This window comes from Hibiscus syriacus, unplaced genomic scaffold (assembly GCF_006381635.1).
Source record: "Hibiscus syriacus cultivar Baekdansim isolate YM2019G1 unplaced genomic scaffold, ASM638163v2 tig00109957_pilon, whole genome shotgun sequence".
Lineage (NCBI taxonomy): Eukaryota > Viridiplantae > Streptophyta > Magnoliopsida > Malvales > Malvaceae > Hibiscus > Hibiscus syriacus.
In genome coordinates, this window is record NW_024062539.1 from 2633677 (window position 1) to 2648301 (window position 14625).

Below are 14625 nucleotides of genomic sequence, written 5' to 3' on the forward strand. Positions count from 1 at the left end.
AACTAACCCTACGACTGACCCGAAACTACTGACCTTGATTTTGGGATGTTACACTCAAAGTTCTCTTACCACGTTAGGTATTGATATCAAGCCTTTGGTATGGATACCCTATCTTTGGTATGAATACAAGTTCAACTGGTATGGACATTAGTTCATCATGTATGGATAACGACCCTTTGGTATGGATACTAGTTCATCTGGTATCGAACAAGTGAGGAACAATTGATTTTGGCCACTTCTTAGTGCTCGAGATCTTTGGTCGTAGTCTCCCAGGATACAACAACTAGATGATCAGTGTACAATAGCACAACTGTTGAGATCACGAACTATTCATTGCATTCGTCTATCACCGTAAAAACTATAGGAGAGAAAAAAAATTTGAATAGTTTTTGAATTATTTTTTTTTAATCTAGTAGATTTACATGGTATTTATAGGGATTTCACATTATGAACAATTGAAATTTTTTTACCTAATGAAGCACTAATGAGAATCAAGCAATTTCTAAAATTATTGTTTTAATTATAAGAACCTTTTAATATTTATCCTTTTAATTCCAAAACAAATTTTGAAAAACAATATTCTCTATTTTAGGAAAAAATATTTCACCTTTGGGTTAAAATATCTGCAAGCCCACAAAGAGCCTGACCTGTTCAGATATTCACGTTACCCACATCGTGCACATCTGAAGATGTACGAACCGCTACTACAAATAGTACTACACCTTCTTGGTGGAAAAAATGTGAATCAAAGATCCCACTGAATTGAATTGGGTCCATGAATCTAAGAAATAGTGAGAATTCTTAATCTCTCTCAATTCAAAAATACAGGATTTGAATTGGTGTCATTTCATTGATTCCTCCTAAATTGCATTGATTTATCCTAAAGATTTCATTTCAATTGGAATTTGGTTAATCACCATGTACGAGGATCCCCGCTAAGCATCACTGGTTGAATGGTTAAAGCACCTTACCCATAATTGATGAATCCGTAGGTTCAATTCCTACTGGATGCACGCCAATGGGACCCTCCAATAAGTCTATTGGAATTGGCTTTGTATCATTGGAATCTCATCATCTATACATAACGAATTGGTGTGGTATATTCATATCATAACATATGAGCAGTAAGAACTAGCATTCTTATTGAGACTCGAACTCATAGGGAAGAGAATAGATTTATGGATGGAATTAAATATGTAGTAGTTACAGACAAAAGTATTTAGTTAGTGGTGAAAGATCAATATACTTCTAATGTCGAATCAGTATCTACTAGGATAGAAATAAAACATTTGGTCGAACTCTTCTTTGGTGTCAATTTAATAGCTATGAATAGTCATCGACTCCCCTGAAAGAGTAGAAGAATGAGACCCATTATGGGACATACAATGCATTACAGGCGTATGATCATTACGCTTCAACCAGGTTATATTATAATCAACCTATTAGAACAAAAAAAACTTAAATCAAAATACTGAATAGCATGACGATACATTTATAAAAAAACTTCTACCTCGGGCACATGAAATAGAGCCGTAGATAGTCAAGTGAAATCTAATCCACTAAATAATTTGATCTATGGACATCATCGTTGTGGTAAAGGTCGTAGTGCCAGAGGAATCATTACCGCAAGGCATAGAGAGGGAGGTCATAATCATCTATACTGTAAAATTGATTTTTAATGAAATGAAAAAGACATATATGGTATAATCTTAACCATAGAATAGAACCCTAATCAAAATATATACATTTGTCTCATACACTATGGGATGGTGAAAAGAGATATATTTTACATCCTAGAGGGGCTATAATTGGAGATGCCATTGTTTCTGGTATAGAAATTCCTATAAAAATGGGAAATGTCCTACCTTTGAGTGCGATTTGAACTATTGATTTAAGTAATTCGAAGTAACCAATTAGGTTTACGAAAAAACCTAAAAACCAATCACTGATCCAATTTGAGTACCTCGACAGGATATACCTTAACTCCCCCGAAGATGTTGCCTTTCGAGGTACATGCATACAAATGAAACATATATGGTTTATAAGCTAGTGATTGATTTGATTGTCCACACCACCATCCAACCTCAGGTAGTTGAAGCCAAAGAAAGAGTATAGAACCATATTTGTACTGAAGGATCTTCTTAATCCATGGACAAGGCAAGTACATCAAATTTTCCTCAAAACGTCCTGCATTTGACAATTTTCATTTCTGACAAGTGTTTTGGCCGAAGTCGTTCTTGGATCCATCCTCTAACAAGTCTTTTTGCGATTTTTTTAGGAAAGTAATGCAATGGAGGGAGCAGAAACATAATTTCCAATTCATCAATTTAGTCATCTTGTAAAACCAAATTATAAATTCCCAAGAATAGGAATCAATAATTCAAACCATTTAAATCATTTTAGAAAAATATTTATCAATTACAAATATTGATATTAATATTAATATTTTTACCGAAAATCTAGAAACTGACCCGATGACCGACCCAAAACTACCGACCTTGATTTTGGGATGTTACACTCGAAGTTCCCTTACCACTTTAGGTATTGATATTAAACCTTCGGTATGGACACCCAATCTTTGGTATGGACATCAGTTCATCTGGTATGGATAACGACCCTCCGATATGGATACTAGTTCATATGGTATCGAACAAGTAAGGAGCAATTGATTTCGGCCACTCCTTGATGCTCGAGATCTTCGTTCGTTGTCTCCCAAGATACAACAACAAGATGATTAGCACACAATAGCACAACTGTTAAGATCACGAACTATTCCTAGCCTTCGTTAATCACCGTAAAAACTAGAGGAGAGAAAAACTTTTTGAATAGTTTTGGAGTTGTTTTTTTTTTATTTTTTTAGCCTATTAGGTTTACATGGTATTTATAGGGATTTTACATTGTGAACAAATGGAAATTTTTTACCTAATGAAGCATTAATGAGAATCAAACAGTCAAACAATTTCCAAAATTATTGTTTTAATTACAGGAACCTTTTAATATTTATCCTTTTAATTCCAAAACAAGTTCTGAAAAAATATGCTCTATTTGAGGAAAATATTTCACATTTGCAAGCCCACAAAGAGTCTGACCGGTTCAAACATTCACGTTACCCACATCGTGCACGTCTACACATGTACGAACCAACAATTGGTTTCACATTTTCCTCAACAACGTTTGGATCAAATTCTCATTCAATGCTCCAAAATTATCAAATTTTTCCAACACATAAATCAAAGCTTTAAAATATTAAACTAATTAAACAATTTTATTGAAAAAGTTTTGACTATTTCTCGTCTATGTGAGTCTACTAATATTTTTAAATATATATTCAATAAAATTAATATTATATTATAGTAACAATAAAAAATATTAAAAATATTCATAAAAATTATTAAAATCAATTAAATCCTTGAAGTAAAAAAATCAATTAAACCCTTTGTCGATTATCACATCAAAGCATTAGCCCGTCTCATAAATATTGCAACGATCAATATTGTTCAAATAATAAAATTGATATAACTAAATAAATTTTAATGATAAAATTAATACAATTAACAAGTACTGATAAAATTATTAATTTGAATTTATTATATAGATAAAACAACTCTTTAAACCAATTATATAATATCATTATTGTAATTATCCTCCATATTTAAAGAAAATTATAATCACTCGTCAAAATATATGATTTAGATTTAAAGTGATTTGGGTACTAATCAAACGATTTTATATTAAAGAAATATTTGTTATTTTTAGAGGTCTTATTTCTAAATACTAACTATTATAGGATATTTGAACGTTCATTGTTCAATAATTGAATTTTTAAAATAGATATTATTTATAATAGAAATCCTTAAATTAATTAAAAAAATTAAAGTGACTTGAGTGTTTGACCTACGAGACATACAGTAATGCTCGTCGGAAGCCCAGTGATGATTTGAGGTGATGCGATTTCTAACCCACTATTCCTTTCATTACTTTAACACATTGTTTATTTGCTTAAGTTGCGATTCCCACTTAATCGTTTTCACTCAATACCATTTACTGTTATAGTTTTGTTGTTTCAGTTTTCTTACACCTCTTACGTATGCAACCGAAAAGAAAAAAGAAAAGCTTAAAATAAACCAATAGATCTCTCTCTTCATGTTAAATAAATCGATGTTATGCAGTTTATTTATTGGTTAAATTCCATATTTAGTCACCTAAATATTTTTAATATTTTATTTTGGTCATTAACTTATTATTTTCTCATAATCATACTAAAAATTACATTTTGGTTTATTTTAATCTCACACTGCTAAAAATAAAATTATTGACATGATATTTTTTATTTTTTAATAATAACAATATATTATTTTTTAGTAATATGCCAGTAAAATTGTTAACTTTTTAACGACATTATTTTTTTAGTAATATGTCAATATAATTGTCAACTTTTTAATGGCATAAGACTAAAAAAAGAAATCAAAATATAACTTTAAATATGATTTTCTTAAAAATAGGTAAATCATCAAAATAAAATAATTAAAATAATTAAATGACTAAATATATAATTTTATTTTTATATTTTTTAAATATCCTTGTATATAATATCAAGTTTCGATAAGTAGGATGGCATCTCAATGAAACTAATATCATGTCAGCTCAAAAGAGCCAAATTTAAGAATGATTGTCACATCTATTTAGGGGCTAAATTTTATTAATTTAAGAGATAAAATTGCAAGTTTTAGAAACTTGTAACACGGTTTTGAAGTTCTGGAAAGTTCAGGGACTTGACCTTGAATTTTTCCCATTTTGTATAGACAGAGAAAAAGATAAAAGAAAATGTTCCAATTTTATCAAGAAATCAAATCCCTAAAATTGCAAGTTTTAGAAACTTGTAACACGGTTTTGAAGCTCGGACCATTGCTACCCCCATTAGACTACCCATCGGTCGGCGACCAAAAGCCCTTTGTTCATTCACCGTAAGCCACCGTGGATCGTCGTGTAAAGCTCCGAGAAGGTTCGACTATTTCCCCTCTCCGATTCCGGCTGCTACAGGTGACCGTAGGTCACACTGGCGCCACCAATCAACTCATCGTCCCACAAGGAGAAAAATATGACCGCCCTTGTTCTGGCTAGCCCCGCCGTTCGCCGGAGAGAAAGGCTTAAAGCTTCATCGGAAAACCTTAGCGTAGCCTATTATTTTGGTTGATTCCGGCCACCACGACCCTTGGTACATCACACCGCCTGTCTCATGGAGTTCTCAGTGTCCTTCCGACTTAAAACCAGTCAAAAGAGTCGCTCCCCATCGATTTCATTGTCGTCAGCCGTTGAAGGTAGATCAGTTCATCGTTTAAAATTATTTTACACCGCTTTTTTGCTGAATATTAATATGTTTCTGGTTGATTATGGTGAGTGTTGAACAATGAGTGTTCAGTCATCCGCCCCGTGCCCGCCGTCGCTGTCATACGCCGCCACCAGTGTGTGGGGCTTGTTTTGGTCTACGGAATTTTCCAGAACCGGGTCAACCCGACCCGCCAGACCCGACCCGACCTGCCTGGTTCGATCTAGTCATTGAGTCAACTCGGCTGGGTCAACTCACTGAGTTAACTCGTTGATTTTGACAGAGTCAACCCATTGACCGTTGATATTGACTGAAAAAAAAAATTCTGAAAAGCTCTATTTTTTGTTTTTCAACATCTTGAGTCCGAATTCGAAGTTCATTTTTCCAAATTCGCACCCGATAAGCCTTTTTCAATGTTTTATCCTTGGATTCAAGTTGGTTTCTCAATTAAGTTCAATTTCTGATGTAAATTTGGTTGCTATGTATCTGAGACATAACGGGACGTGAAATTAAAGTTAGAGAATGATCGAATGGAGTTTAAATGGTCAATCGATATGGCATGAAAATCGAGGTAATACTCTACTACCTTTTGAATATTTTTTGGAACTATCTGATAAATGGTAAATGCATAATATAAAAGATTGGTCCATTAGGTGTAGTTAACTATCATTGACTCAGACGTAAATTGGAATAAAGACGGAACACTATATAAGACTCTGACGGCTCGAAAAATAAATTGGTAGACTAATCGGAAACAAATCTCATTTCAATTATTTAATCGGTAAATCAATCAATCTCAGAAAGCGTAAATTCTGATTAATCTCCTTAAAGGTTAAATGTTGAGAATATTTGGATAAGAAATTACCAAAAATAGCACAATGGGATAAAATTATGAAAATACCCTTGTACTAAAAAATGACTAAGACTTCTCCTAGTGGTGAAATTAACCTCCAGTGATCAAATGAACAGAGTACTCTGAACTCTAAAGGAACTAAAATACTTTCAAGCCTAAGTTATCAGAAGTAATGTCACTGACAGAATTGAATGAAATGACGATAATACCCTTAAAGAGTAACAAGGACTATAGATGAATATGTTAATGGAGAGGACTTGAGAACTTAAATTATGATCCACTTGAATCTTGAAATCACCGATTAAATTCTTGATTTAGTTGGAATGCCCCTAAAGTGTAATATGATTCGAAGCACGTCCAAGCTCTGGAATAACTAAGTACCCTCAGCTCTGAAATGAACAAATCAACCTCGTATACCAATATGATTATATTATATGACCAAGATAAACGAAATAGAAGTACTGTATGTATTCAAATTTCGAAAATGATAGAATTACTCTAGAAACTTTGAAGTGACCGGGATAAACTTGACTACTAAATGACCAAAGTAACCTCAATGATTAAGGTTTAAGTGAGTGACTTGGATAAGTCTGAAAACGCTGATGAACTTACATGATGTATTATCCTTAAGGGTTATGAACCACGAATCAAGCACGTCAACATTTCTTGATATCGTTGCAATGGAGAAATAAAATAAAGAACATTGGAATATTTGTTCATCTCCCTAAGACCCATTCAGCGATGATTCTAAAGATGTTCAATGAACAAAAGTTGTATGTATTAAAGAGTAAATACCCTTGAAGTGCAACGATTTGACCGGTTGACAGGTATCATTGCTGGGACTTGTACAACTCGAGTTAACTCGATATTCCGATATATTGACAGAAATCGTAAATGCATTGAATATTCATTTATCCCTTATTAGCTAAAATCACTAAAAATTCTCCAAGAACCTAATGCCCAAAATGTCTTTGAATTTCTGAATAAAGGAAACACTCATTTCATACATGAAAACACAATTAACTATGTTGCATATGATTCTGAATACCTTTATGATTACATAGTGCCTCCGAAAAATATCCAAATAGTTTATGATCCTGATAAATCACGTTCTGAATAACTGATGAATTTGTCAGCTATCAAACCCTATTATAGGAATTTAATTTCTAAATTTAATCAGTTGACAGAAGTTTCATAACTCCCTATCTGATAAATACCAATCACCTCTGAATAATATTTGGAACCTCTAGTTTGTTCCCTGATAACAAATACATTTTCTTTTATTTTTGTTCTGATCTCTGATCTCTGCTCTGATTTCTGATATCTCTGTTTACAGACTGAAATTATGTTTATAAGGGGTACTCTGGGACTCTGGTATGACTGAAGACTCTGGAAGGTTCAGTCGATGCTGGTAATTCCTTGTATAAGTTCAACACCGACTGGTAATTCCTTATGGACCTAAGACGACCCTTGGGTAGGCCCTGTGGCCCTGATATCTTTCTTGGGTAGGCCCTGTGGCCTGAGATTTTTCTTGGGTAGGCCCCTGGCCCCAGAGAATCTTTCTTGGGTAGGCTTTCAGGCCTCAAGGTGCTCCCTTAGGTTATGTAGTTCTAGGGAACTACATATGGCGTTCGGTTGGAGGGTTTTACTATAGTTTTGAAAAATATGTTTTAAACTGCTACAGTTCTAAAAAGATCTGTACATTTTCACTGGTTTTGTGGGAAAACATTAGACACCCTATTCTAATCTCCTGAACCCAATCATCCGAAACATTTCCTCTGAACTAGAAGCTTACTGTCTTTTACTATCTGAGATATCAGTGGGACCTCAACTCATCATAAAAGTCTGTAGATGTATAAATCAATAAGGAAACATATGTTTATCTATTATTTGCATGTTCTTCAACATCATTTGTCAGTTCTGTATTACTGAGCTTTCCAAAGCTCACTATGTTACTCACCTTTTTAGGTTAAAAAGATTGAACCAGTGTAACTATCGACATCAGTAAGGGAGTCCCATAGGCGTTGCTTGCGGAGTATGGTGCATGTGATTAGGGGGCATGTAGCTTATATTTTGTTTTTATATCCGAGTCTGGAATATGTTTTATTTTTTAATATTGTTAAATTTTATTATTGTGTTTATAAATCATTTTATGATTTTACACATTTTAACAAAAAAATTAATTTTTTTAGGATTTTTACGGTGGGTCGCTTCGGTGGCCCTAATGTGATATCTTGGATCGGATCGGGTTACCCGTATCAGTCTGTGGGTGTTACATTTAATGGTATTAGAGCTTAGGTTTAGTCAAATTTTCTGGGTAGACCAGCGAGTCGAATGTCATAGGATGGTTGATAAGTTCATGCCCCTAGACTACAATCGTACTTCTCTAAGCCAGAACTCCAAGGTCGAGTCCTTTTCTGTAACGATCTAACCTAAGTTTTCTATATGTTATGGCTCGACCTAAGCATAAAGGAATATCAGTAATGTTTGTCCAAATTATGTAAAGTATCTCACGAGTAATATGAAAGTTACTCATCCGATAAATTCTAACCCGACTCCATAAATGAAATTGGGATATGTTATCGCTCTATGAACCTAACCTCGTAGCCAAGGTCGAATTGATTCTATAAGGATAATTTCGTTCAGATTTTTTTATCGAGAATAAGAGAGAGTTTTGACGAGAATGTACATTCAACTGGTTAAGGATTAGTAGAGGACTCGTACTTCTGTAAAATCAACCTGATGATATTGAAGATCTGATGGAAGCTTCATTTCTAAATTTCTGTGACGAGTGAATTTCGAGGATGAAATTCTTTTAAGGAGTGGAAAGTTTTCATACCCCAATTTAGGGGATAAATTTTATTAATTTAAGCAAATTTAAGCGACTAAATTGAAAGTTTTAGAAACTTTTAGCTTGGTTTTAAAGTTTTGGAAAGTTCAGGGACTTCACCCTAAATTTTCCCATTTTGTATAGATAGGGAAAAATAAAAAAACAAATGTTCCAATTTTATCAGAAAATCAAATCCCTAAAACCCTCCCCCAACTAAAGCCTCACCGACCTCCCTAAACCCTCGTCGTCCAGCCACCGCTTGGACCACTGCTACTCCCATTCGACTCCCCATCGACTGGTGACCAAAAGCCCTCTGTTCATTCATCGTAAGCCACAACTAATCGTCGTTTTAAAGCTCCGAGAAGGTTTGACTATTTCCCCTCTCCGATTATGGCTGCTACAGGCAACCGGAAGTCGTACCGGCGCCACCAATCGACTCGCCATCCCACAACCTGACCGTCCTCGTTCTAGCTGGCCCCACCATTCACCGGAGAAAAATGCTTAAAGCTTCATAGGACAACCTTAGCGTAGCCTACTGTTTTGGTTGATTCCGACAAAAATGATCGTCGGTTCATCACACCACCTGTCCCATAGAGTTTCTAGTGTTCTTCCGACCAAAACCCAGTTAGAACCGTCACTCACCATCGATTTCATTGTCGTCTGACGTTGAAGGTAGATCAGTTCATCGATTCAAATTATTTTACATCGTTTTTAGCTGAATATTAATATGTTTTTGGTTGATTAGAGTGAGTGCTTGAACAGGGAGTGTCCGACCATCTGCCCTGAGCCCGTCATCGCTGTCACACGCCGTCACTCGCGTGTGGGGCTTGTTTTGGTCTAGGGAATTTTCCAGAACCAGATTGACCCGCCTGGTCTAGTCCAGTCACTGAGTCAACTTGATTGGGTCAACTCACCGAGTCAACTCGATTAGGTCAACTCACCGAGTCAACTCGTTAACTTTGACCGAGTCAACCCATTGACCGTTGACTTTGACAAAAAAAGTTAAATTTTCTGAAAAGCCCTATTTTATGTTTTTCAATATCCTAAGTCCGAATCCGAAGTTTGTTTATCAAAATTCGCACTCGGTAACCCGTTTTTCAATGTTTTATCTTCGGATTCAAGTTGGTTTCTCAATTAAGTTCAGTTTCTGATGCAAATTTGGTTGCTATGTATCTGAGACATAATGGGACGTGGAATTAAAGTTTGAGGACGATCGAATGGAGTTTAAATGGTCGATCAACATGGCATGAAAATCGAGGTAATACTCTACTACCTTTTGAATGTTTTTCGAAACTCACTGATAAATGGTAAGTGCATGAATGTAAAAGATTGGTCCATTAGGTGTAGTTAACTATCATTTGACTCAGAAGAAAATTGGAATAAAGACGGAACACTGTATAAAACTCTAAATGCTCGAAAACGAATTTGGTAGACTGGTCAGAAACAAATATCAATTCAATGACTTAATCAGTAAATCAATCAGTTTCAGAAAGCGTAAATTCTGATTAATCTCATAAAGGTTAAATGTTGGGAATATTTGGATAAGAAATTACCAAAAATAGCACAATGGGATAAATTACGAAAAATGTCCTTGTACTGAAAAAGGACTAAGACTTTCCCTAGTAGTGAAATTAACCTCCAGTGATCAAATGAGCAGAGTACTCTGAACTCTAAAGGAACTAAAATACTTTCAAGCCTAAGTTATCTAAAGTAATGCCACTGATATAATTAAATGAAATGACTATGATACCCTTAAAGACTAACAAGGATTATAGATGAATATGATAATGGAGACGACTTGAGAACTTAAATTATGATCCACTTGAATCCTGGAATCACCGATTAAATTCCTAATTTAGTTGGAATGCCCCTGAAGTGTAATATGATTCGAAGCACGTCTAAGTTTTGGAATAACTAAGTACCCTCAGCTCTGAAATGAACAAATCAACCTTGTAGACCAATATGACTATATTATATGACCAAGATAAACGAAATGGAAGTAATGTATGTATTCAAATTTCTGAAATGATAGAATTACTCTGGAAACTCCGAAGTGACTGGGATAGACTTGACTACTAAATGACCAAAGTAACCTCAATGACTTCGGATTAAGTGAATGACTTGGATAAGTCTGAAAACGCTGATGAACTTACATGATGTATCATCCCTAAGGGTTATAAACCACGAATCAAGCATGTCGACATTTCTTGATATCGTTGCAATGTAGAAATGAAATAAAGACCATTGGAATATTTGTTCGTCTCCTTAAGACCTATTCAGCAATGATTCTGTAGATGTTCAATGGACAAAAGTTGTTTGTATTAAAGAGTGAATACGCTTGAAGTGCAACGATTTGACCGGTTGACAGGTATCATTGCTAAGACTTGTACAGCTCGAGTTAACTCGATATTTCGATAGATCGACACAAATCGTAAATGCCCTGAATATTTGTTTCTCCCTTATTAGCTAGAATCATTAAAAATTCTCCAAAAACCTAATGCCCAAAATGTCTTTGAATTTATTAATAAGGGAAACACTCATGTCATACATGAAAACAAAAGTAACTCTGTTGCACATGATTTTGAATACCTTTCTAATTACATAGTGCATCCGAAAAATATCCAAATAGTTTATGATCCTGATAAATCACGTTCTTAATAACTGATGAATTTGTCAGCTATCAAACCCTATTATGGGAATCTAATTTTTGAATAAATCAGTTTACAGAAGTTTTATAACTCCCTATCTGATAAATACCAATCACCTCCGAATAATATTTGGAACCTCTAGTGTGTTCTCTGATCACACGAATGTTTTCTCTAATTTTTGTTTTGCTATCTGATCTCTGCTCTAATTTCCGATATCTCTGTTTACTGACTGAAATTATGTTTATATAGGGTACTCTGGGACTCTGGTATGACTGAAGACTCTGGCAGGTTTAGTCGTTGTTGGACCGAGTCATCCGAAACATTTCCTCATAACTGGAAGGTTATTGCCTTTTACTATCTGAGATATCAGTGGTACCTCAGCTCAGCATAAAAGTTTGGTGATGTCTGAATCAATAAGGAAACATATGCTTATATGTTATTTGCATGTTCTTCAGCATCATTTGGTAGTTATGTATTACTAAGCTTTCCAAAGCTCACTCTGTTACTCACCTTTTCAGGTTAAAATGATTGAACCAGTGCAACTATCGATATCGGTAAGGGAGTCCCACCGGCGTTACTTGCGAAGTACGGTGCATGTGATTAAGAGACATGTAGCCTGTATTTTATTTTTATATCCGAGTCTGAAATGTGTTTTATTTCTGAATATAGTTAAATTTTACTGTTTTGTTTATAAATTGTTTTATGATTTTACACGTTTTAACAAAAATTTTAAATTTTTTGAGATTTTTACGATAAGTCACTCTGGTGACCCTAATATAACACCTTAAATAGGATCAGATTACCCTGTATGTGAGTGTTACAATGATTATGACTGGTATGCTCAATATCGTATTATAGGTTGATACCATATTAATTTTGTGTGATAAATACAATGAATTTACCCTGTTGTCTACCATCAATTATTTCCCACTTTTGACCAACTACAAAAGGCACCATAATAAAAGATGACATTTGCAAGGATGAAAAAGACAGCAAACAGGGTAAATGGCAACTAATTATTGATAATAATATAATATAAGTAGTAATTCTTAACCATAGTAAAAGCATCCTTGTTGGTTAAGGCAAGGCAAACTGAAAGGGTTGAATTCAATGGCCTCTGCTTCATATACCCCATTGCATGCAGTGGGGCTGTTGATACGGTCGAGGATCTCGTTTAGCGACTCGAGTCTTTGACTCAGTTCCATCATCTGAGCCCTCAAGACCGAGTTCTGGGCCTCCATGTTCATGTAGTGCTGGGTGGTGAAGCCGATGCTGCTCTGGATTTGGTTATTATCACTTTTCAGCTCTGTTATTTGAGCCACTAAATCATCCAAGTGCTTTTGTTTTCTCACCCTCGATCTCCTCGCTGATTCCCGGTTCGATTCCATTCTCCTCCGTTTTCTTTGGTGATCGGACCCTGAATTCTGCTGCTGCGGAGATGAAGCTGAAGAATTGGTGATGGATTTTCCACAGGAGGAAGCCATGTGGATTTATTCTATTTATTCTGGATAAATCTAACCTCGAAGAAGACGATATAGGACCCTAATGCTGATTAAGTTTTTTTTAAAGCTAAACTAGAAAGCGAGAGAATTATTTCCGAGAAAACATAGAACCAGTAGAGGAAAACAACAGAGAAAGATTGAACGAGATGGGTCCTGCGTCTGAGGGAGGAGTTTATCATAAACCCTGATCGGAGGATTTCACTGACAACCGGAGACATGAATCTCGAACATCAACAACCAAACTTGTGCAGCATCAAGATTTACTGGAAGAAAGAAACAAGAAAAAGAAAAACTTTTATTGGCAAGGAAAATGTCATCAACAACAGCAAATCTTACCCCCAAAAAAAAGGTTTTTAAACTATGAGTTTTTGTTATAGACTCCAGAATTCAAAGTTTAGCAACCAAAACCCACCATAGAAGGGCAAAGAAACCCAGCAAAAGGATATGAAAAGAACAGAGAAAGAAGCTAAGGAAAATATAGCAAAAGCTCAGATGTACAAGAAACACAATAGAACTCTCTAAGGGGGAAGATGGCAGAAATAGAAGAGGCTTTTCAGAGCTCTGAGAAGGCAATATATAGAAGAAAAAGGAGAAATTTAAAAAATGTGTTAATTAGTAATTAAAAATATGAATAATATATAATAAACTACACCCAAGGTCCTTAATTATGGGTTTGGTAACTAACATGTCAATGTTTTTCTAAGAATTATAAATAAGTCACTCAACTATAATAATAAAGATATTTCTGAAGTTTATATATTCTATCTATTTTATCTTAATTCAATAAATTTAACTATTTATATTTTAAATTTCATCAATTTAATCTTTTTTTATACAATCAAACTAAATAAGTCTATAGAATCAAAATAGTAGTTAGATCATAACTTTATGTCATAAAGTAACAGATTATTGATAAATCATTATTATACTTAAAAGTAACGAGAAAATAACTATAATATTTCTCGAAGAAGAACAAGATAATTTATGTAAAGAGTAAAGACTAAATGATAAAAAAAATTAATATGAAGAGTTAAACTTATTGAATTATTTTAGCTTAAGATTAAATTAATAAATTATATAAAATTTAAGGACTAAACTATTATTATATTATACCTATTTAGTATTCTATCGAATATTTCAAGATATAATTACCTTTTTATAATAATATTTTAATTAAATAATTTATTTATAATTTTTAGAATAATAGTATATCTATTATTGAATTTACAAATAAGGGACTTTGTGTGTAGTTTACCCTAAAATATAAAGTGATTTTGGAATGCACTTCTTGAGAGGCAAATTTGGCTAATAGGTCACGCGGGTTAAAAAAATTAGTCCATCATTTTTAAAATTAATTTGAGATCCATTATATTTCTTATAAGATTTAAAACTTATCATATTGATGTGATAAATTTTAATAAAATATATTTTTTTATTAGAATTTATCATTATGACGTGAAAAAATC

General features: G+C 34.0%; 1 protein-coding gene across 1 annotated transcript; it reads right to left on the reverse strand.

The window, feature by feature from the left end:
- Positions 1–12658: 12658 nt before the first annotated feature.
- LOC120211103 (bZIP transcription factor 44-like) lies at positions 12659–13694 on the reverse strand. Its single transcript, XM_039209727.1, has one exon. The coding sequence runs from the start codon at positions 13139–13141 to the stop codon at positions 12707–12709; it is 435 nt and encodes a 144-aa protein (XP_039065658.1). The 5' UTR covers positions 13142–13694; the 3' UTR covers positions 12659–12706.
- Between the last annotated feature and the right edge of the window lie 931 nt (positions 13695–14625).